We start from the raw sequence: 21893 nt of genomic DNA, 5'->3' as shown, positions 1-21893 counted from the left end.
ACATATGATTAAGGTAATAAAAATCGATGCATCCGGTAAGAATCGATACATAAATTATTAAACTTACAACATGTTCAAAACGTTGACGCAGCTGAACAAGCTTTGAATCAAGATAAAAGGTTTATAACACATTTAACATATGACGATTGATCCATTCGAACACCTGCACGCAGAACAACAAACATATTCACATTTAAAAACTACATTAAGGGTATACGTTAAAAAAAAAAGATAACGCCAAAAAAAAAGTGACGCTTAAGCGAGTTCAAAATGAATCGCGGTAAAAATGTCCATGCGAGGTAAAGGACAGGATAAGGCGGTAAATTTACATATCGGTTCTCGCGTAAAACAAAAAAATACGCAAAACGGGGTTGAGTAGAAAGTAAGATAGAATATAAGAACGATTTCGAATTGTAATAAACACTTACAATTAGATCGTAAACGAGAAAGATCCAAGCCGTTGCATTCGTCACCTAGCAACTGGTTATTGATCATCTCATACGTCACTTCGGATTCGGCTAGGTTTTCCAAGGGGGTGATAGGTTTCTGGCAGGGTTACCCTTATGGCCGAGCAGACATTGTGTTTTCTAGCTTCGATTCGGGCATTCAAAGTTGCCAAACTAGGTCCTTAATTCAGCAGTTGCGCAACGATGTCCTTTCCTTCAATTTAAAGTCAGCAATCTGGATCCTTCTATCCATCTACCTTCCCGAGGACATCTTGGCGAATGTATTTTTAAGAGCTTCCTAAAATTCCTTTGCCGTGGACTGCTCTTGAATGCATGGCAAGTATTACTCGGAGATGAAACTCACCAGCAGGGACATGCCCTTTGCCTCCATTTCTTCAAACTTGGCCACCTCACTAACCGCTGCTAGAATATCCCACACTATTGCGTCCCATACTTTCGAAGCTTTCATATATATATCTCAACGCGAAACTTCCAAGTGTCGTAGCCTATTCCAGAAAACTGCGAGATTCCGTGATTCCGTTCCTCTTCTTTCTGCTTTTCCACGCCGATAACCTAAAGAGGTCCGAGCTCGCTGATTGTTTTATTAATACTAACTATTACTTCATACAATTACAGTCTACTGTGATCGGCAAAGCATAAAACAATTTTTATTCTGAAAACTTAATTATTCCAACTGAAATTCATCGCAATGGCTTTGCTTAATAGCCTCCATGGCAACCATGCCGATGTTACTTTCTGCCAAAGCACAACCTCATTGGTTGGAGACGACCCAACTATTGAGGTGCCAACTAGTGAACAACCCAACTAAAAAATAGCCAATCAGTGAGGTTATACTGTATTTCATAGAACATTTTTTTCACACATTTTTACTCTTGGCCTATTTATTTGGCTCTTCATGTGGAACTCTACGGACAATTTTTGTAGGATTTGGCTCTTTTGGTCGAAAAGCAATACGCGATTGCTAGATCTGCTACAGGTTCGGAATCGGTAACAGAACCGGTATGGGTTTAGGATCAGTTTCACTCAGTTTCCCGATGATAGTTCAGAATCAAGCTCTCTTTATGTGCTCCGTGAAGGGCACAATAAAATATAGAAATAATAAGAATTGGGTAAGCTTCACGGATTTCATTTCATTTCATTTCATTTCACGGATAACCGATTGATAGTAATAGGGTTAATACAAAATAAAAGTATGCAGTTTTTACGTTTTAAACTTTTTTTTGTTTATTAGAGTCTAATTTTACATAATAAAAAAAACACACGTTCACCAAGTAAAATATATTTTATGTACTTTTTGTAAATATACAAAACCTGTCTTCAGATTAGAATGTCTATTCTTTAGATTCTAATTCATTTTTTCTCTTTGTTATCGGTTTTATGTACAACTCGATCGTAAATTACTACATTTCTCGTAATTCTCAGTCTATATTATGCAGCAAAGGAATCCAATCGGTAACGAAACACGCTTTTGATTGAGCAATTTTAGTACAATTATAAAGATGCTAGTGCCTATAGAAACTACTGCAATCACAATAGTATTTAGTCTAACTCAGACAAAATTGAAATAACTAATTTATCCGTGCATTCGGATATTTTTTATCTTTTGTTTTTGGCACTTCTTAAGAACTGAGTAAAAGTGAGGCAAGAAAAAAGTTGTAAAAATGAAGCTCAAATTAAAAGAGTATTACACGCATTACTAACGAAACAAAATATATCTTTCCGCATCTTCTTTGGAATTGCCCAATTGGTTTATCACTTTAAGGCACTTTTGCTGGATATTTTTTGTTTGCGTCGATGCTTTTAACACGTTAATTTTGTAGCTCTTCGTACGGAACTACCTCTGCGCTTTGGGACCATTTTTTGATACTGCAGAATAGGAATACGGACGTCATGATAATACCGATAGAGCCAAAGAAGACCGCCACGTAGATGCCGAGCGACGGTAGTGCCAGTGCAAGCTGTGACAAATAATTCAATGTGGATATTAAGACAGCAAACTAAGTCACGCAAAACCAAAAACACCTTACCTTCGCCTGTTCTGCCAGCTCTTGCGTGAGGGTTGCACGTTGTCGGAACCAGATCATCGGTACCATTACGTCCGGTACATGCTCGTAGAAACTGTATGGTCGATATAAAAAAACAAGTGTTAACATTTATCTGATTCACGATTATCGATGGCTAACATGGTGCACCATACCTAAACCCTTTTATCGGCTGCAAGTGCTCATTGATCTGCAGCTGGGCACGAACGTCCAACGGAATGCCAGTCGATGGCTCGATTGCCATGTAAAACTCGTGCTCCGTTTGATTTGGCCGCAGTCCCGTTACAGCAGTTTGGTAGCTTTCATCGGCCAGATAAAAGTGCGGAAACGATACGAACGTTGGCGATCCATATTTGCAGGCGGAAGCATTAAACACACCCGGCTTAAGGTCGGGGCATTGGGTGGGATTGGAGTTGCACCAGCAGCTAGCCTCGGGGTATTTTACACCGTTGTCGAAAACACGATCGTCGCCAACGTACTTCGTGCCCTGTATGTTGTACAGCGAAACTTGTTCCCTGCCTTGCAGCGTAATGGAACGGCAAATGTCCGATGGGAAGAGTGTAATGTTTGCCGGAACATTGCTAGAGGCTGGCCAAAGCTCGCCGGACGTACCGTACACTTCGCCGCACTTTCCCCGGTACATGCCGGTGTTGGGTGAACCGTTCCACTGCGTTAGGAAGCCCATGCTTTCCAGCCCATCCGCGCCCGTTCTCATCGTGAAGGTGCCGTCAAACGTGTCGCTCAGATTACGCCCAACAAACCAGCCAAACTTATCAAACGGTATGTTCAGTGATGTGCTATTGATAGTCTTCAGCAGATCTAGCAGTGGATCTTTAACGCCTTCGAACAGCAGCTCGCGCACTGGTTTGTTTTTCCACAGCAACGAACCATCCGTTTTAAGGAATATATTTATTAGTGGTCTAAGCAGGGGATATGTATTGCGTAAAAAATGTGCAGCATTCTGGAAAGAGGCACGAAACAAATAGATTACGTTGGGTAATTTATATTTGATGATTAAATGTGCAAAAATGGTTGAAAATAACATTCCACCTGCTTATTACTTACCAAGGTGATAACGTTCAAATTTGTAACTTGATCATCCAGTGTGCCTTTCGATAGCTCCGGTACAAAATGCCACGTCCTGCGCTGCTCATATGTTACCGTACTGTTAGCGTTCCAGACTAGGTTGACACGTTCGTGAACCTCGGAAAACGTGTACGGTCCCATCTCCACAAAGTGTGGCTTTGTGCCGTTCTTCGTCTTTACGTCATCCGGATTAGTCCAGTTAAAGAAATATACCTCCAAATACATGGGTATAGGTGTCCGAATCCAGTTGTCATAGTTCGACGATCCATTTTTAATGACCAGTTTCTATAGATTGTAGAACGGCAAAACAGAACGCAATCAGAAAAAGTATGCAAATTGGGTTGAGTAGCGAACTTACATTGTGCAGCACCTGCTCGGACAGGGATGGCCAAAGCACGCCTAGTGTAATCGCTAGCAAGATTAGAAAGGACGAACATCCTAGTGATATAAACTTTTTCTGAAAGTCTGTACATGGTGAACACATTGTAGTTTGCAGCTGAGGGCAATACTTTGTTTTGGGTAGATTGCGTTATAACGCCTCAATATTGCTTTGGTATTTTATGGCCGCTGTCCTTGTGGCGGTAGGTTTTGGTGTCGTCACGCGCACTGTTGTCCCTCTTATCAGCTCATCCAGTGTGCTGCGGGGAAAAGATAAATATTATGAAACGATGGAAATGGATGAACAATGGTTGGTGAAAGTGGAAAGGCCATTGCCAAAACCGGTGTGCAAAACGGTCATTATGTCATGACTTTTCATCGTGCAATCGTGAGTCACAAACGCACGCGGAAAACGGAAACAAAGAATCGCACTCAGTGCCGATTTCCTCTCCTTTGTACCTTATCGCTAAGTCACCCTTACTTTTATCATAAATGTGTCAGCTCAAGCTGTCCGACATGAGTGTGTGGCGCTGCTGCACATGATAAAAACCCGTTTTATTCAGCATCAAACGATACTCATTAGGTCATGGGATGCAAAATGTAATGTGATTACATATTGCTACTTCGTACAGCACGTTACGCGCTGCGCAGAGTACTACTGCTTACCTTCAAGCAATAAACGAACAAAGCACAAAATGGATTTGTGTTGCAATATCGCATTTATGCTATTTGTCGCATGTTTTCGGTTGATAATTGAATTAAAATTTTAAATTCTTTTACAACCTTTTCCACAATGCTTTTCGTGCCCACGCCGCGAAGAACGTCACACCACTGACTCATCGAAGCCTACTTTACCGGTAATCGCATCGCATGACTCTAGAGGACGCGGACAGGTTGAGACGGGCAGTTACAGCATTGCAAACGACCTTGCTGGAACGTAAAACTTTAGCGTTAGAGAAACTGAGCGCTCAAGCACAGAGCCACATTACGTGTGGATGTGTGATGCAAGTTCGAGATCGCATCACTCCGCCGCCGTCTCCGATACGGTTCAATCTACGTTAGACAAGCAGTATCACCGAAGCTTTGCATTGCCGGATGAATGTTTGAAGGCTACTGTTAGAAATTGATTACGGTGAAGAGCATACAGTTTCACTGATAACCAATGTTTGTATTTGCGCGTCGGTGCCCCATACATGCCTTGACCTGAGCGAGACACAGTGCTGCAGTTTTTGATTATTTGCGTCACCAGGAGCAAATGCACTTTGGTTGATATTTATTTGGAGTGCTTTTATAAAATCGACTTAGAAATGAGAGCTTGTACCTGCTTGGAACGGAGATTTAAATTTGGTTTCATAAGCTATGGCTTCAATCGCCCACACCCTTTCCGTGCGAACTCGCTTATTCATCGTGCACTTTCACTGCCTTACCTATCGATACATTGTATTGCTTGGTAGGTATCTTTTTCACATGGGTTTAAGAAAGAGATTGCTGTTGCATTTAACAAGGGACACAATATGCAACACTAAAAATTTACCTTTATTTTCACCCGCTACACAATGATTCCACCACTTTGCCTACGCCACTCAAATGAAAACAAAGCGAAACGTCCAAGGAAATAAATATTGTTGCCTGTCAAACCGTTCCACGGTGTCAGAGATGTCAAACTTTATTTTAATATTGCTATTTACAAGAACCTTTTTCCTCGAATATATCACAACGATTAATAGTTATCTTGCCATAGCTGTAAAAAGTAAAAATGTATCCTTTTTATTTTTTGTAAATTTATCCTGCACTGTGTGTTGAGTAATCAATTGCAATCAGTGGCGGATCAAGGGTATTGGGGGCCCTAGGCGGAACGACGAGTTGAGGCCCTCTGTAAATGGTAAATGTTGTTGGGGGGTGGTAGCGGCTCTAAACTTGCTGTTGGGAGATTGAACAGTAAACTTGAAATGCCGTCGGGGCCCCCTTCGATCATCAGTCGCAAACTCTAAATTTTTTTGCTGACGGGGGGGGGGTGCAAATGATTCACCAGCCTCGGGGCCCCATCGACCATCCTTCCAGGGGATGCCCTTGTCGCTAGTACTCTGTCCATACGGCATACTATAGAATGGCGATCTACGGGGCCCCTAAATCGGCGGGGCCCCAGGCGGCCGCCTAGTCCGCCTACCGTTAGATCCGCCGCTGATTGCAATTAACTGTAATCAGTTAGTGCCACCTATTTTGATCCACACGTTTGGCACCCCTGGCTGACAAATAAAAATCCCAGAGGGCATTTTTCAAATTATTTGGCGCAGGAAGGAACTCCATATCCAAACTGACACAAGTGCATTAAATGACGTCTAAAGGGGGTTGTTAATAATAATTAACGTTAGATTCGATCTGTCGGTGTTATCCAAGGTGGATTAAAAATATCAGATAAAATGTTATCCAAGGTGGATTTAAAATAATGCTTTCTTAATTATTACCATCAAAAATGTCGAAAACACAATGAATTATAGAATAAATTCACGGAATAACACAAACTAACACACTTTAATCCATGTTTTAATGTTAAATAAGAACTCGCGAAGTCCAAAATATATTTTTAAAGAATGTTTAATCAAAAAATGGGGTAGATAAATTATATGATCAAATTTAATAAATGTAAACAAAGTTTGAATCCTGGGGACCTTACGTCAAGTGACGAATTGTCAAAATGCACTAGAGTCCACCACCTGATATTTTTAAATCCACCTTGGTGTTATCTGCCGTGATTCCCGACAGAGCGCGGTACAAACGCATAGCGTGGGAAACATCCGATACCGATCGAGCCGAATATTCCCGATCGCTCAAAGGCTCCCGAACGTCGTGGCTAAGGCAATGACCAAAGGCCACTCTTTCGCGGTAGCCCGAGTCAAGCGATTGATTTTTAGCGTCGCAATAAAATAATAATATAGACTGCTTAAGAAAACGCATTATTTTTATTACCAAATACTACTACCCATGTTTCACAAATCCACTAAACGACCACTAAACGGCTTCTAAGCGACTCAAGCACTCTACCTAAACTGAATATAGAAATACTTCGTTTAGCAGACGGCAAACGACTCATGCATTCTACAAATAGCAAAAAAGCTGATGGCGCCATCTCTTTGTGGGATACCCAACCAGTTGAGCTTCTTCGCTTGGAGGAGAGCTTTCTCATTTCCTCTGTACTGTTGTATGGTTTTGCATTGAAGTTATGCATCACTAGAACTAGAACGGCGATACGATTGTTTAAATACTAAACTCCAATGGAAACCACCAGCACTGAAGCAAGTGAGATTTGAGTAATGGTCGTTGGTGTTGATACCCACGTATCTGACCGCACGACCATTCATATAGATTTTTGCTCGGAAAGTCAGAAGGCTATATAGGTCATGATAAGATGAAACTTGTCGAAACACATTGCAAGAAAAGGATAGCAATATAATGATGAGTTGTAATACGCCATCTATTGATCAAACCAATGAAGCTGTGGAGCTTTCATTTTTTTCTATGGATATTCAATTTTTCAGTCGTTTGAGCTTAATCTGTGGCGCTTGGGTACGGGCAAAAGAAAGAGTGCTGTTGCAATAGTTTGCAACAGGGGTGTTAAAGACTCAAGCCCTCAGTCTAGAAGTAATTCTTAAAGGTTTCCGTTTAACAGGGAATAACGACTGGGTAATTTAAAAAATAAATTGAAAAAAGGTGGTGGCGTCATCTGTTGCTGGGTGCAGGGAATATCGACTGGATCATTTAAAAAACAAATTAAAAAAGCTGGTGGCGCCATCTGTTCCTGGGTGGATAGCCTGTCAGTGGTGCTTAGTTGTGATGGGAAAAATGAACTTTTCGTCAGAATCCATTCCGGCAGCTCCAAATTTTTTTGCGATCAATTCCGGATAGTAGTTCCGGTACCAGTTTCCGGAATCAATTCCGAAATCAGATTCGGCTCCGAAATTAGTTCCAGGATCGGCTCCGGAATTGGTTCCAGGATCGGTTCCGAAATTGGAATCGGCTATGGAATTGATTGCGAACACGGAATCGGGTGTCAGCACCTACACGTATGGTCCAAAATAGCCGAAGTCATACAAACTCATGAAAAAGTCTACGCTTTTGCGTTCTGGCGCCCACCCGACCTTTACCGAGCCAACCCGAATAGTTGTGTTCGTTAAACATGTGTGCGTATCAGGTAGCAGCATTTGTACTGCTTACCTCTACCAAGCAGAACTCTAGGTTTAATGTTTAAAATGACGAGGGAATTCAACGATCTAGTGTGTGTGAAAACTTTGTATTGTGCATTACTTACTTACTTACTTATCCGGTGGTACGACAGTGAGGTCGCCGTACATCTCCTACAGCTCGTCATTATAGCGGCTCCTCCATTGTCCTTCTTGTTATGTTCTGCAGTTTACTACTTTATTTAAACACTTATACAACGTACAAAATGAATAAAACATATTGACACAAACAATAAACAATAAAAAATAAAGTGTTTAAATCACAAATGCGGTGGCCGCGCACCAGCCCCACCAAGCGACCCTGCCGAGAGCTCCTGCTCGATCGGCACGCTAATACACTCTGTTCGGCGCTCGGCACACACTAAGCTTTGCGCTGCTTAGTGTGTGCGACAGTGTGCGTGTACACACTGTCGTCCTCCTGGAAGTTGACCGGTGGCAGCGCAACTGCCACGGCAAGTCCAGGGGTCGGCACGGCTGCCCACAACACTTCCACACATACAGGGCCAAGTATCCTTCTGAGCATCTTCCTCTCGAACGCGGCTAAGAGGGTTTCGTCAGATTTGGACAGTGTCCAAGTTTCAGAGGCGTATGTGAGTACTGGTACTATATAGGCTCTTTGATAGTTTCCGACTATCTCTTCGACGTGCGGGACAAGGCGATTCTGAAGGATCAGGGAGAATATTTTATAGGCGGTATTCAACACCGTAATACCCCTGTAGTTGTAGCAGTCCAACCGGTCTCCCTTCTTGTATATGGGTTAGATGATGCCGAGATTCCAATCACAAGGCATCGATTCGCCATCCCACACCTCAGTAACAATTTGATGGTAGTAGATTGGCCGCAGCGAACAATTTGGTTGTTGGAAGTACCAAATTTGCGCACAAGAAAATCCATAAGGTTACATAGACGCACCCGGATGGAGTCACCACTCTCAACCAGATTGACCACTTGTTATTAAGCCGCCGACGACAGTCGAGTCTGTTAAATGTCAGAACTTATCGAGGAGCCAATATCGATTCCGATCACTACTTGGTTGGCTTAGTGATACGTTGTAGAATCGGCCGCCCCCGCGCCAATGGGAGCGGAGAAAACACACAGCCTCGGCTCAACACGGACTCTCTAAGGGACATTACTGTCCAACAGGAATTCAAGGCCGCTTTAGACGATTCTCTACTACCAGAAAATAGATATGAAACTACGAGCGAGAGGTGAAACGCTCTAAAAACAAAAATACGACCACGTCGTGGCAACACCAAATCTGGCTGGTTCGACGATGAATGCAGACAAGTGACCAAAAATAAGAATACTGCATACCGAGCAATGCATTAATGGCATAAAACGCGGGCAAGCGCAGAGGAATATTTATATATTAAGCTTAAACGACTGGAAAATTGTATATCCATAGAAAAAATTAAAGCTCCATCACTTCACTTGTTTGCTCAATAGATGGCGTGTTACATCTCATCATTATATTGCTGTCCTTTTCTTGTAATGTGTTTCGACAAGTTTCATCTTATCATTACCTATATAACCTTCTAACTTTCCGAGCAAAAATCTATATGAATGATCGGGTGGTCAGATACGTGGGTATCAACACCAACGATCATTACTCAAATCTCACTTGCTTCAGTGCTGGTGATTTACATTACAACAGTACAGAGGGAATGAAAAAGCTCTCCTCCAAGCGAGGAAGCTCCACTGGTTGGATCCCACTAACAGATGACGCCACCAGGTTTTTGCTATTTTTAGAATGCATGAGTCGTTTGCCGTCTGCTAAACGAAGTCTTTCTATATTCCGTTTAGGTTGAGAGCTTGAGTCGTTTAGAACCCATTTAGAAGTCGTTTAGTGGATGTGTGGCACTTGGGGAGTACGCCATATATTGAGCAAAACAGTGAAGCTATGAAACTTTCGTTTCTTTCTATGGATATTTGATTATCCTGTCGTTTAAGCTTGATCTCTGGCGCTTGGGGTGTATTTAACCACACGAGGAGAGTTATTTTATTAGGCTTCTTAGGCGTTGATCAGTTGAAGATAGGCGAATCACATTGCAATAGGAAGGACTGCCGTGCAGTCCTTAGCAGCGGCTCTAACGGTAGGCTGACTAGGCGATCGCCTAGGACCCCGTCACTTTTGGAGGCTCCGTAGATCCCGAGATCCCGACTACTAGGATCCCGAGACTGGCGAATCACTTGAACCCTCCCCTCCCCCGGTCAGTCCATCCATGAGCAGCCACAGCAATTAAAGGAGACTGTTCAATCTCCAAACAGCAAGCTAGAAGCCAGCTACACCCCCCCCCCCCCCCCTTCACTCACCATGTATAGGAAGCCTCAACTCGTCTTACTGCCTAGGGCCCTTAATCCCAGTCCACTGGACTTGCCATCGGTCAATGTCCACGAGGACGACAGTGTGTCACAGCCGTTAAAGCGTAATCTGTGGTGCATGGATTTAGACTATAGTTGAAAGGCAGTTAAAAGTCCAATTAATGAGATCGGGCTATTTTCAAGCACTTCAAATCCCTTAAGGCTCGAGTCGATCTCATCCGGTTTCACGATTCAAGATACACTAAATTCACAATATAAATGAATGGTGATAACTAAAGCAACTCTAGATATAGACGAGTCAACAACGTCGTCTAGTTAAAGTCATAGTCATCTAATTTTAAAGTCAACGTCGCTCAAAACCCTGGAAGCCAGTCGATCATTTTATATCCAGAGAAAAAGTTCTCCCTTTCCTTCTAATCTCTAACTCTCCTAAAGACTCCTTATACGCTGGATTAAGTAAACATCCTGTTATCTTGTAGTGACTTTATCCTCCGGAAGGCTAGACGGCGATGCGATGGTCATTTCATACAAATTACACTAAACGCTTAGGTCATCCAGGTCGAGATAAAATATTGATAACCACGGAAAAAGCGGGAAAAAACTCCAAAACTATTTATCCAAAACTTGAGCACAGCCCAGAGTTTATTTGTTAAAAAGAAAACCATAGGAATAAGTATATAAAACAAATATATAATGAATCACTCGGTCAGGTTTGTCGTTCCGACAGTATATAGCTTAAGTGTTAGTCTTTCCACACGAAGAATGCAGCGTAGAGCGACAGTCCCAGCAGCAAAGCGGCCACACCGCACAGTGCGAAAGCAGTATAGATGAATCCCCATCGAAGGTCTTCGATAAGCTGGAAAGATGAGAACGTTTTTCGATAAAATGTACCGCAAAGTATTGAAATGGTGCGACAGTAACTGTACCTTCAGATCATCGGCAATATCTTTGGTAAGTACCATGCGCTGCTCTATCCAAAATGCGGGAATGATAACGTCTGGCACGTCTCGGAACAGCCTGCAGTGGAAAGGTGCACCAGTTAGCACACATTCACAAAGCGAATGACACACACAAAAACACAGAAACTACTTACGCCATGCCATTATCTCTGAGATGCATATTGTACTGAATGCGACCATTGGCGGCCATTGGGATGCCGGAGAATGGATGCAATGCGAAGCGGAACTCGTGCTTGGCACGGTCCGGCTCCATTCCCGTCACAGCCGTCCGGTAACTGGGATGGGCGAGGTAGAAGTGTGGATAGCTTACTACCAGCGGCGCGCCGAACTTGCACTCCGACACGTCGAGCACACCGGGCCGATAGAACGGACACTGGTCGATGGGCGATGTACACTGGCACTCGGTTTCCGGGATGGTGTGTCCGTTGTCAAAGTTTCGTGCATCGCCGACCCACAGCTCACCATCCAGCCCGTGCACCGTAAACTCGCGCTCATGGCGCAACGTGATCGCACTGCACAGATCGGGCAGGAAGAGATTAAGCGGCCGAATGTTATCGCCCAGATTGCGTCCCATCGGTGGCCACACTTCACCCGCCGAGCCGCGCACCTGCCCGCAGACTCCGCGATAGTTCGGCACCTGGGGCGCATTGTTCCACTGGCGCATTACGCCCGTGTTGATGTGATTATCCGTGCCCGTGCCCATCTGGAATGTCCCATCGTACGTGAGACTTTCATTGCGCTCAACGAACCATCCAAACCCTTCCCATGGGGGCAAGCTGATGTCGGGCACAGTGCCGGGCGGCAGGGCGCCCAGCAAATCGCGCAACGTCGTTAGCAGCATGTCCGGATGTCCATCGAACAGCATCTCATGTACGGGCACATCCTTGTACAGAAACTCGGCCAGATTGTTCGCCATTATGATACCATCGAGCAGGGGCAGCAAAGGGTCACCTTCCAGCGTTTTACCGACCGTCTGATTGTGGTGATAAGAATATAAAGGGGGGCGGGGCTCAATTAGTCAGCAAAGATCTGCAGCTTGCACACGGCTCCATATCTTACCGCCAGCACTGGATTCAGCGTCGTCACACGATCGTTGAAGTAATCACCATTCGACAGTTCGGGCATGTAGTGCCAGATGCGTTTCTGGTTGAAGGTGATCGTATCGTTGTCGTTGAACGATACCATACCACGCTCGTGGCGCTCGGAAAAGACGTACGGTCCCATCTGCACAAAGTTGGGCCGCACGTTCGGGTCCCGGATCTGCTCCGGGTTGGTCCAGTGAAACAGATAGATGTCGAAGAAGATCGGCACCTCACCGTCGAAGAAGTTCTCGTACACGCGGGCACCCTCCTTCACGCGGAACTCAGTCAGCGCGACGGCATCGATGATGGCGGGCAGACCGAAGCCGAAAAAGGCGGCCGCCGCAAAGATGGCCACCACACCGCCAAAGGCCCATAGCTTTTTGGCGTTGTTGGAATATCGCTTCGAACAGCAGCACATGGTTCAGCCTGTGTGCAGCTGCAGTAACAACAACTGGTAACACTGCCTTAGACACTGTCCGGCACACGGTCTGGTGCGATCACTGGAATTTGCTACAATACGACACAGGGTTTGACCACTCGTACGTGGTGGTACCTGTGTACTAACCTTTTGACACGCCACTGCAGTGCAGGATGAGCCCGCAGCGGGTAAAGAAGCCAGATTACAAACCTCCCGTTGCCTTTATCGCATAGGTTTTCTGCCTGGTTTTCTTTTCGCTACCTTGTGCTACGATACGCTAACGAGGATTTCGATGCTATATATTTTTTATAGATTTTGATCAAAATGCTCCTGCTGTCGTTACTGATTTACTGTCGGGTACTATAAAGATAAATCGCCAGATTAGAGAATGGAAGGTGTACTAGTAGTGCTGTACGATTGTGCGTAGTGTATAACAACGTATGGCACTGTAATACCGATTAAGTTTATCAGAACTCAAGTCCTCCTCCCCCCCCCCACGCCAGCACACGTACCGTAATCTTTTCTTTGAACCTAATCCATACGTTATTTTGCTGCTGGTGTGCTTTCGTACATGTTTTTTTTTATTGGTTTGCTGTTGTATTGTTTAGTATTATCTTGTGCGAAGATATTGTGTTTATTGTACACGGTATACTTAAGGCCAGTTATGCGTTGTTTGGTGTTGCACATTGTTCTCACCCGGTGCACTGGAGCGATTGTATAATATCGAGATCGATTAAACTGCAGCTCCCTATCGGATTTGAGCTGGCGACAATCGATCGATCGCACCCTTCCATGGTAACGGTGTTTCGTTGTTTTGTGAGCTGTACCGAAAGTCCTGCTATCATGCAACTGTGGCCACTTCGAAAATCATAAGCATGATTTAACGCACACGGGAGTTTTACTTACGAGACTTAAAGTAACGCATCCTTCTTGATTGTCCTATTTCTGTACACTAAAAGTGATCACTACTTGTAACAATGGTTTATATCCTAATAAGACTTGCACGTCTTGCAGGGCTATTTTTATCAACACATTATGTCAATGGTACCAGCTTGAGGCGCGAGGGGGTGGGGGGAGGTAGGGGTTGAAAGAATTTTAAGTACCTCTCTCTCTGTGCCGCAACAGGTGTGGATAGGTGAGCAAAGAAAAAGGAAAAAGAAAGGCGTAGATCAATCCCTAGCAATTAAGTGCGAAACGCCCTGATTGAACTCTGGTCAGGTATTGTTCGCGCCAAACGCGTCAAACCAAGGGGGGGTTTGAAGAAAACTGAGAATCAAGACGATCGCTAAGGGACGGCACCGGATCTTATCTTCGCACCGCCTGCTCTCGTCCAGCAAGAGGGAAAGAAAGAGAGCGTTAGTATGTGTGTTTGAAGAGTAAAACAGGTAGATTGATGGTGTGGATTACGATTCTGATAAACCGTATTGACGAAGGTTGCGCGGATAAGTCGCGCTCCATTGTGGTCTCCCACCCGCGACTTTCCGATAACAATCTTATCAGGGCGTAGTAATTTATTAATGACGGCTAGGCTCTACGGCTAGCTTCGATGCAATCGCACTTGCGCCGCTGTTTAAAGGACGCTGAACCGAGCATTCCAATAGAGCTGGTTGGTGTGGTTTTTATGCCGCCAGGCAACAGGGAACGACGTTTGTAGGATTTGGCTCTTTTTTGCCAAACATTTTTTGCTAATAAACTATGCAATAACGGGTCATTAATTTAAACACCACATGCCGTAAATGAACAGACATTTCAATAAATGCGATACAATTTTCTTAACACAAACGTTCATGCAAGACCACAGTTGACTGAATAGGCAACAACGTTTGAAAGTGGTGCGTGTGCAATACGGACATGGTTGCCTGTGTAATTAAAGTTACATTTGTTTTATCGCTCAAAATATCTTACAATTATAATTGCCAAATTAACTTAAGCACAACCACATCCAAAAACGCGTTGAGCGACAATGAGAATAATTACAATCGTACAGTATTGACACACTCATCAAACCTAATCTCTATTAATTCGGGACTAAAATATTGTATAACCATTACCTAAAACTAATAATACAATAATACGCAAACAAATACAGTTACATGTGTGATTTCTTTGTTTTTTGCACAATGACTTTGAGATCACGCAATCGTTCCGAACGTTCCGATCATTAGAACCGATCCAACCGTTCCGATCATTCCGACCGTTCCTGTCCGAACCTGCTACGTTCAGAATGTTTAGTCTAGTTCAGATTATTTCGTTCAAGGAACCGAACAAACCTACTAGGTTCACTCCAGAGCGAGCAACACTACTCTGGATAGATCCGCCTTCGGCGATCGTATTCTGCCGGCCTTAGTCACCTTTACAATGTCTGGTTCGCCATACATCCGGCGGTCTCAAAGTCTGCTGGATTTTAGCAGTCGATAGAGATCATTAAATTAAATTACATTAAATCGTGTAACGGATGTTATTGTTTATCCTCGCGTCTCGTATGACACCAAGGCAATGCTAAAGAGTAGACAGGGTAGTGTGTCACTTTGTTTCGAAAATTCGAAAGCATTTAACATTGCACCTCAAACAGTTGGATCAATATCACGAGAAAGTTCCGCTGTATGATGTTGTACGTTTGGGTTTGTGCCTATGTTTACCTTCCTCGTTTACGATACCCAACAGGCTTTGTTGTTTCATCATAATTTTATTCTACTGTTGCCCTTTTTGTTGGTGATGATGTGATCGAGAGGCTTATACTAAGCGAAGTTATACTATGGGTCTGGTATCGAATGCTCTAGCACAGCGATCGGCAAACTTTGCGACCGAAAGAGCAATATTCTACAATATTCTGAAGAATTTTACGTGAAGAGCCAGCCAAATAGATACACCAAGAGCAAAAATGCCATGTTGATAAACTGAAGTCAAGAGCCGCATTTTGCCGATCGCTGCTCTAGCCGCACAAAAGATGGGATGTGTGTTGGACTGGTGGATTTGTCTATAAAAGTTTTCTCATTGCAACGACATTATTTCAATGCCGTGCAGTAGTTTTCCTGTGAAAAGCCTGCAGTTGATGATCTAAAGTAGGATATGATAGCGCGACGCTTACTAATACCAAAGTTAGTGATTTCAGTGTAATGAATATTATGAATATGAACAGATTCATGAATCTGTATGAATATGAATGAATCTTTGACATGATTCACTGAATCTGAATCTCGGCTGCAAAGATTCATGAATCTGCAAAGATAAATGAATCTCCGAAGATTAATGGATCTCTCAAAACTCATGAGTCTTAAAAAAAATTCATGAATTTCAAAGGATTCATACACCTTGAAGGATTTACGAATCTCTATGGATTCATACACCTCTTAAGATTCATACATTCTCTTAAGAGGAGATGATCTTGATCTTCTCAATATTCTTCTTCTTGACGTGGCAACCTACGAAGTCATGCCATGCATGTCATGCTTTACAGACAGGCTTTCGAGACTTCTTGGCAAGTACCAAGCAGCCTGATAGCTTGTTTTGCTATGGGGAGACGGTGCATGGCTTAAACCCACGACGAGCATGTTGTTAGGTGGGACCGCGCAAATGCAATATTTTGAAAATCATACATCTCTAAAGATTCATGAATCCGTACAATGAGAATATGAATTTTAATGAATTTATTCTTTGAAGATTCATGAGTCATTGGAGATTTCTCCATTTCTGATTCATTTATCCTTGGAGATTCATGAATCTTTGAAGAATGGATTCGACATTCGACTCACTTTTCGCTGAAGTTTCATATGAATGAATCTCAACGGAAGATTCATGACACCCATCATTAATGTGATGATCAAAAGTAGCAGAATAATTATGTCTTATCTTTTCGACATATGAAAAGATCTGGGTTGACCTGTATGAGACGATACGATAGTCATGAATACATCACTAACCATTAGATTATCGTAATGTTGCTAACGATAGGAGGAGTAAATCGTGCATTTTTTAAACACTTACTTAGTGCTTTGAACAACAGAGTATGCACGTATGTATTTGTACCTTTGTAGTTGTTAAATTCTATTCGAACGACTCACAATTCTTCAATTATGCAAATAAAGATCAAATCACCAATATTTCATATAGCCACAGCAAACATGGCCAACTACCACTGTTGGCTTGATCTTCAGTAACAACTATTTAACTTGATATTATGGTGGTTGATCATTTCTCTCCACACACTCGATGGAACGATCCTGATGCGATACTGAAAAATGAAGGTGCGAACATCACGAGCTAAAAGCAATAGTAGAGACTCAGAAATACAAAGTAAGGGCTAATCGCTCCTGAATGATCTTGTTGATATCATTTCGGAAAATTCATAACGGGTATGTAACTTTTATCCGGTGTTGGTATACAGAATCTGTGTCCGTTTATTCTTTCATGTTACCCACAAGTCCGTAAATCCATTACATTTATTTCGGAACGAGAGTGAAAACAAACTTGTTTTGAAACTTAACTTGTCACTGTTACGTTGCACAAGTAAAGAAACGAATGATGTGTCAAAAGTATATTCACTTCAAATTTTATTTCGTATCAATTGTTATCAAGCACAATGTCTTTAGAAAGAAGTTCAAACAAAACACGAGATAATCAATCGTATGGAAATTTAAAGTGTATTTAAAAAAAAGCTCTTTGTTTATATGTTTTCTTTGTTGTGATAGATAAAAATAGTAATAAGAATAATATATATGCAGGGTTGCGTACAGTACTTTCCTGCCTCCAAACCCATTAACAACATATAAAGTTGGGGAAGAAGTAAACGAGAACAACAACGCGGTGTTTTTAATTGTTTCGAAAAATCATCCCCTCTCTTATCCTTGCTTTTTCTGTCTCAATTCAAGGTGTTATGCCTTTTGATTCATGCTTACTTTTTCCCTTATTTTGTTTTGAGATACATTCCCATTTTCGTGTCAAGTTGTTTTAAACATTTTCTGCTATAAGTTTACAGGTTCTACTGCCTCGTTTTCATTGTTTGCCTAATGGTACTTACACAGTCTGTAGGGAAAGGGTTTGAAGCTGTTGCACTGTTACACACACATTGACAACATACATCGATTACCATTACCCTACAAACGTATAGGTTTCCACAAGCTTGAATGTGTGTCGATGCAGAGAGGAACTGTTGAACATTTTGCTACAATGCAAAGCATTACAATACCATCATCGGTGGTGGAATCTTAGCAAATTCATTGAAATATTAGAAGGGAAACATTAAAATTATGTATTACACAGGTATAACGTAAGTGCTTAACTCTAATAAATGTTGTGGAAACGTGCCAGAAATATATCATTTCATCGATAAACGAAACAGTTGCTAAGGTCATTTCTTGATAGGGCGGACACATTGCAACGCTCAGTAAGTACTGGTTGTAATATGCTTGTCAGAAATTAAAGTAAGAAACACAAAGAGACATATATCAGCTGAGTTAGACAACATAACGAAACCAACGCAACTAGTGCAACTATATACGGGACAAGATCGTCCAACAAACTTGTATGATCGTTCAACTTGCATTACGAGGGAAATCGTACCTCCGGATCGGTCTTTTTCTATACGCTCTTCTCTGTTTCATTGGCACTAGCTATACGCCACGCACCGAAGAAGTCTTCTATCTCGTAGTCGACGCTTTTCCTTTTCCCGGTTATCTTTGTTGTGTTATTGTGTTATTACGCAGCTTCTAAAACATGTATCTTGAGGACAAGCCCTAGCTGGCATTTTGTTTACATCATGTTGACACCTCTGTTTTTACTTCTCTGTTACTCTGTTACTTTACTTCTGACAAATCTAATCCATAATATTGCATTTTGAATGACAGTTATTTTTTCGCTGTTTGTTATTTCATTTTTTTATCTTAGTTGTGTTTCAATGTTGACGTGGAAAAGAAAAACTGTTGCAAAATGTTTTAAACAATAAATCATTTTTTTTGGTATTTTTTCAATTTTATGATTTTTTTGCCTTAGTTTTTTTGAATGTTTTTTTTTGATTACATGATAGTAGCATATCTCTTAAACAATTACAAATCGCAAGTATTTCGACTGGTTAGATCGTGATACCGATTCTGATGATGCTTTTCTTCATTGTTTCAATATTTTACTTCCCATTAGTATTCTACTGTACTGTACGTACGCACTAAAGTTTCTTCAACGTCCATTCATGTAAAGTGTTGCTGTGAAGAACCTAGCTGGTATTGTAATCTTCGAAAAGGGAAATGTTATCTTCTTGGACTTTATATGTATGATTGCGATAGCTTTGTTAAGAATGGGTGTGAAATGGTGGATTTTTCACTGAAGAAACCATTTAACAAGCATAATGGTTGTTAGTTGATGGTGATGCTCGCATATTGAGATGATCTAGAATGTATGCGTATTTTCTAATTAGCATTTCAAACTTGCGTTAAACTATGTATCATACTATTGTATCAAAACGAACGAATTTTGACCAGACCGATTTGGAATGCAACGATCTCTGCCACCAACCGAAGCTCAGTTGGTCAACTTCGTTCTTATCGTTTAAGAGCACTGCATGATGTTGTTGCCGCTCACATCCAGATCGATCGTTGCTTGTTACTATTGATGGTAATATTGTAACACTCACACACACACACATTGCAATACCGATCTAAGACACGAATTTCATTTTAATACAACAGTACCAACGCACGCCTTTCCTTTGTGATACTATGATCCTTGATGACGGTTAGTAAGACGGATCATGGTGAAATGGATGTCCGACCGTGTTTTCTACTCCTCAATGCTGTAGACCATGAAGAGATACTCATTCTTCTGCTGCTCGTCGATATGTGGTGGAGCTAGCGGCGACTTCGGGCTGAGCGGCTGAAAACCAACAAAAGAGAACGTTCGTACCAGGTTCGGGCGGTCGAGGCGGTCCTTGCGGATGCACAGTACGACGGCGTCGCATTCCAGCTTCTCTTCGGCGAATTCGAGCAGCGAAATGAACGAGTGTTTCGACGCCTCGTGCGACATTGCAGACGGCAGCGACACGTACAGAATGTTTTCGATTGGGTTAAACACCGTCTCCCAGCTGCTGCACTTTTGGGGTGTTACGAAGAGCTTCAGAGTAATCGGCGTTGGAGCGGATTGGCTCAGCACTTCTTGAATTACAGCTGCCTCCTGATGGCTCAAATAGTCGACGGTTGATTCGGGGAAATCCAGATCGTAGTACTCAGAGGAAGCGGTGGTCGTTGTCGAATCGAAAGAATCCTTGCGATTGTATTCTGCAAGCAACAATGGAACACAAGTTGTGTTAGCGCATTCTTAGTTGTGTCAAATTACTTGGACAGCAATGCGGCCTCTTCAGCCCTGCTGAAAATATATCGGGGAGAAAATAATCCTTACCCTTCAAGGGAGAGGCCCTATCGTGATCGGTCCTGATTGTTGGGACATCAGGACCACCACAGCGGTCCTACAGCCAACGAAACACAGTAAGAGTCGGAGCCCGCCGACGACGAGGAGGAGGAGGAAATCGTACGTTTACTGGTACGATTACTACTACTAAGACTTGGCTCACTGAAACAATATAGATAAAAAAATAAATGAATACATATAAACGTTAGTTTATTCAATGAACAAAGAATAATAAATCGATGACAGACAAAGACAGCTTAGAATTCGTAAGTATCATTCTTCATTGTGCATAGCTAATGTACGATCGTTTATATATATATAAAAAACAAGATAATAAATTTGAGGTCGTGCACGTAGTAGGAGTAGTATTAGTGAATAATTCCGAATAATTTGCCTTTTGTCACACCAAGCGAACCCCGCTTTATTGCAGTGGTAACCTCAGATACGGTAAATATTATACGATCAAGATCCGCTACACGCTGTTATGTAAACGAATGTGTGGTTGAAATTATACACACAATCTTGATAGCACAAATCTTTACATAACCCTGGTGATTACATGGAAAGTATTATGCAGTGCATCGTGAATCACACGTTCCCGTGGTGGTATTTAATCAATTCCAGCTATGTTTGTTTATTAATAGGTGATACTCTTTCTAAACTGGCAATCATTTTGTTTCATGTACGGCGATAGAAGTACGCTTACATTGTCATAGTTCTCGCCATCGTACGGCCAGAATGTGCCGTTTCAGATGTATCGGCAACCTCAGTGGCGGCGGCAACAAATGCAGAAGTTGGCACTTTCATGTTGAAAACGTTCAAACTTTACACAGCAAATTAAACAAAAACACACACACACACACACGATCACGGTGGTTCGAAGCGTTTGTTGCGTTTGAAAGTTATTTTGTTTGCCGGTTGTGTCTTTCTTTTATTTTTTACAACAGATTTCAGCACTAAACTGTAAGTGGTAATAGCTCCGATGGTATAATGGTTGCAAATACGATGAAAATTTTTCACACAAAATTGTAACAACCAGTCACACTTCAAGTTGCTTCAAAGGAAATCTTTCGAAATGACTTCACCGCGATATCTCATCGAATATAATAGCGCTCATTTTCTCGGACAGATGCCGACTGATTGTCTTTCCCGCGAGCCAAGGCGTTGAAAGGGATCGCATGATCGCACCCTCGGACAAACCTTCATCACCAACACATTGACGGTTGCAAAAAAGTGCTGTGTATATGCTTTTTTCCTGCCAAGACAGTAGTATCGAACGAAGGATGCCTTGCCATACACTGCGAGTGTGTTTACGCTAAACACAACTACATTGTCCGCTTCGCAAAGAGCTTCACATCACATTCGGATGGCAAATTATAAGTAAAAACAGAATAGTCAAACACAGCCAAACTCGCGCACACATAAACCGAGGGCTACAACACAACTACACTACGATCTGCAAATGTTTTGGTTTTGATAGAATGTTTGTGTTTGTATGTAGAAGAGCAG

At 42.3% G+C, this 21893-nt stretch overlaps 3 protein-coding genes across 9 annotated transcripts; all 3 read right to left on the bottom strand.

The window, feature by feature from the left end:
• Window positions 1-1722: 1722 nt before the first annotated feature.
• Window positions 1723-5630, bottom strand: LOC120902609 (protein croquemort-like). 4 transcript variants are annotated; one of them, XM_040311472.1, is made up of 6 exons: window positions 5508-5630; window positions 3954-4233; window positions 3575-3880; window positions 2665-3470; window positions 2495-2585; window positions 1723-2425 (listed from the first exon to the last, which is right to left on the bottom strand). In XM_040311472.1, the coding sequence occupies exons 2-6, from the start codon at window positions 4077-4079 to the stop codon at window positions 2276-2278; spliced, it is 1479 nt and encodes a 492-aa protein (XP_040167406.1). In that variant the 5' UTR covers window positions 4080-4233; window positions 5508-5630; the 3' UTR covers window positions 1723-2275. The 4 variants fall into 4 exon arrangements, with proteins under 4 accessions (XP_040167406.1, XP_040167407.1, XP_040167409.1 ...); XM_040311473.1 differs by having other exon boundaries at window positions 5401-5514; XM_040311475.1 differs by lacking the exon at window positions 5508-5630 and adding an exon at window positions 4829-5224.
• Window positions 5631-11143: 5513 nt separating this feature from the next.
• LOC120903824 (protein croquemort-like) lies at window positions 11144-14290 on the bottom strand. Of its 4 annotated transcripts, none has more exons than XM_040313463.1 (5): window positions 13505-14290; window positions 12552-13352; window positions 11627-12465; window positions 11460-11550; window positions 11144-11389 (listed from the first exon to the last, which is right to left on the bottom strand). In XM_040313463.1, exons 2-5 carry the CDS (start codon window positions 12990-12992, stop codon window positions 11276-11278), a joined length of 1485 nt encoding a protein of 494 aa, XP_040169397.1. In that variant the 5' UTR covers window positions 12993-13352; window positions 13505-14290; the 3' UTR covers window positions 11144-11275. The 4 variants fall into 4 exon arrangements, with proteins under 4 accessions (XP_040169397.1, XP_040169398.1, XP_040169399.1 ...); XM_040313464.1 differs by having other exon boundaries at window positions 13689-14290; XM_040313465.1 differs by having other exon boundaries at window positions 13899-14290.
• Window positions 14291-17516: 3226 nt separating this feature from the next.
• On the bottom strand, window positions 17517-21538 carry LOC120900591 (ornithine decarboxylase antizyme). The gene is given in 4 exon segments (XM_040307807.1): window positions 17517-20254; window positions 20376-20424; window positions 20426-20546; window positions 21091-21538. Coding segments are annotated over 4 exon segments (765 nt in total). The 5' UTR covers window positions 21192-21538; the 3' UTR covers window positions 17517-19760.
• Between the last annotated feature and the right edge of the window lie 355 nt (window positions 21539-21893).

Source organism: Anopheles arabiensis, chromosome 3 (genome assembly GCF_016920715.1).
Source record: "Anopheles arabiensis isolate DONGOLA chromosome 3, AaraD3, whole genome shotgun sequence".
Taxonomy (NCBI): Eukaryota; Metazoa; Arthropoda; class Insecta; order Diptera; family Culicidae; genus Anopheles; species Anopheles arabiensis.
This window is presented reverse-complemented; position numbering and strand designations above follow the sequence as displayed.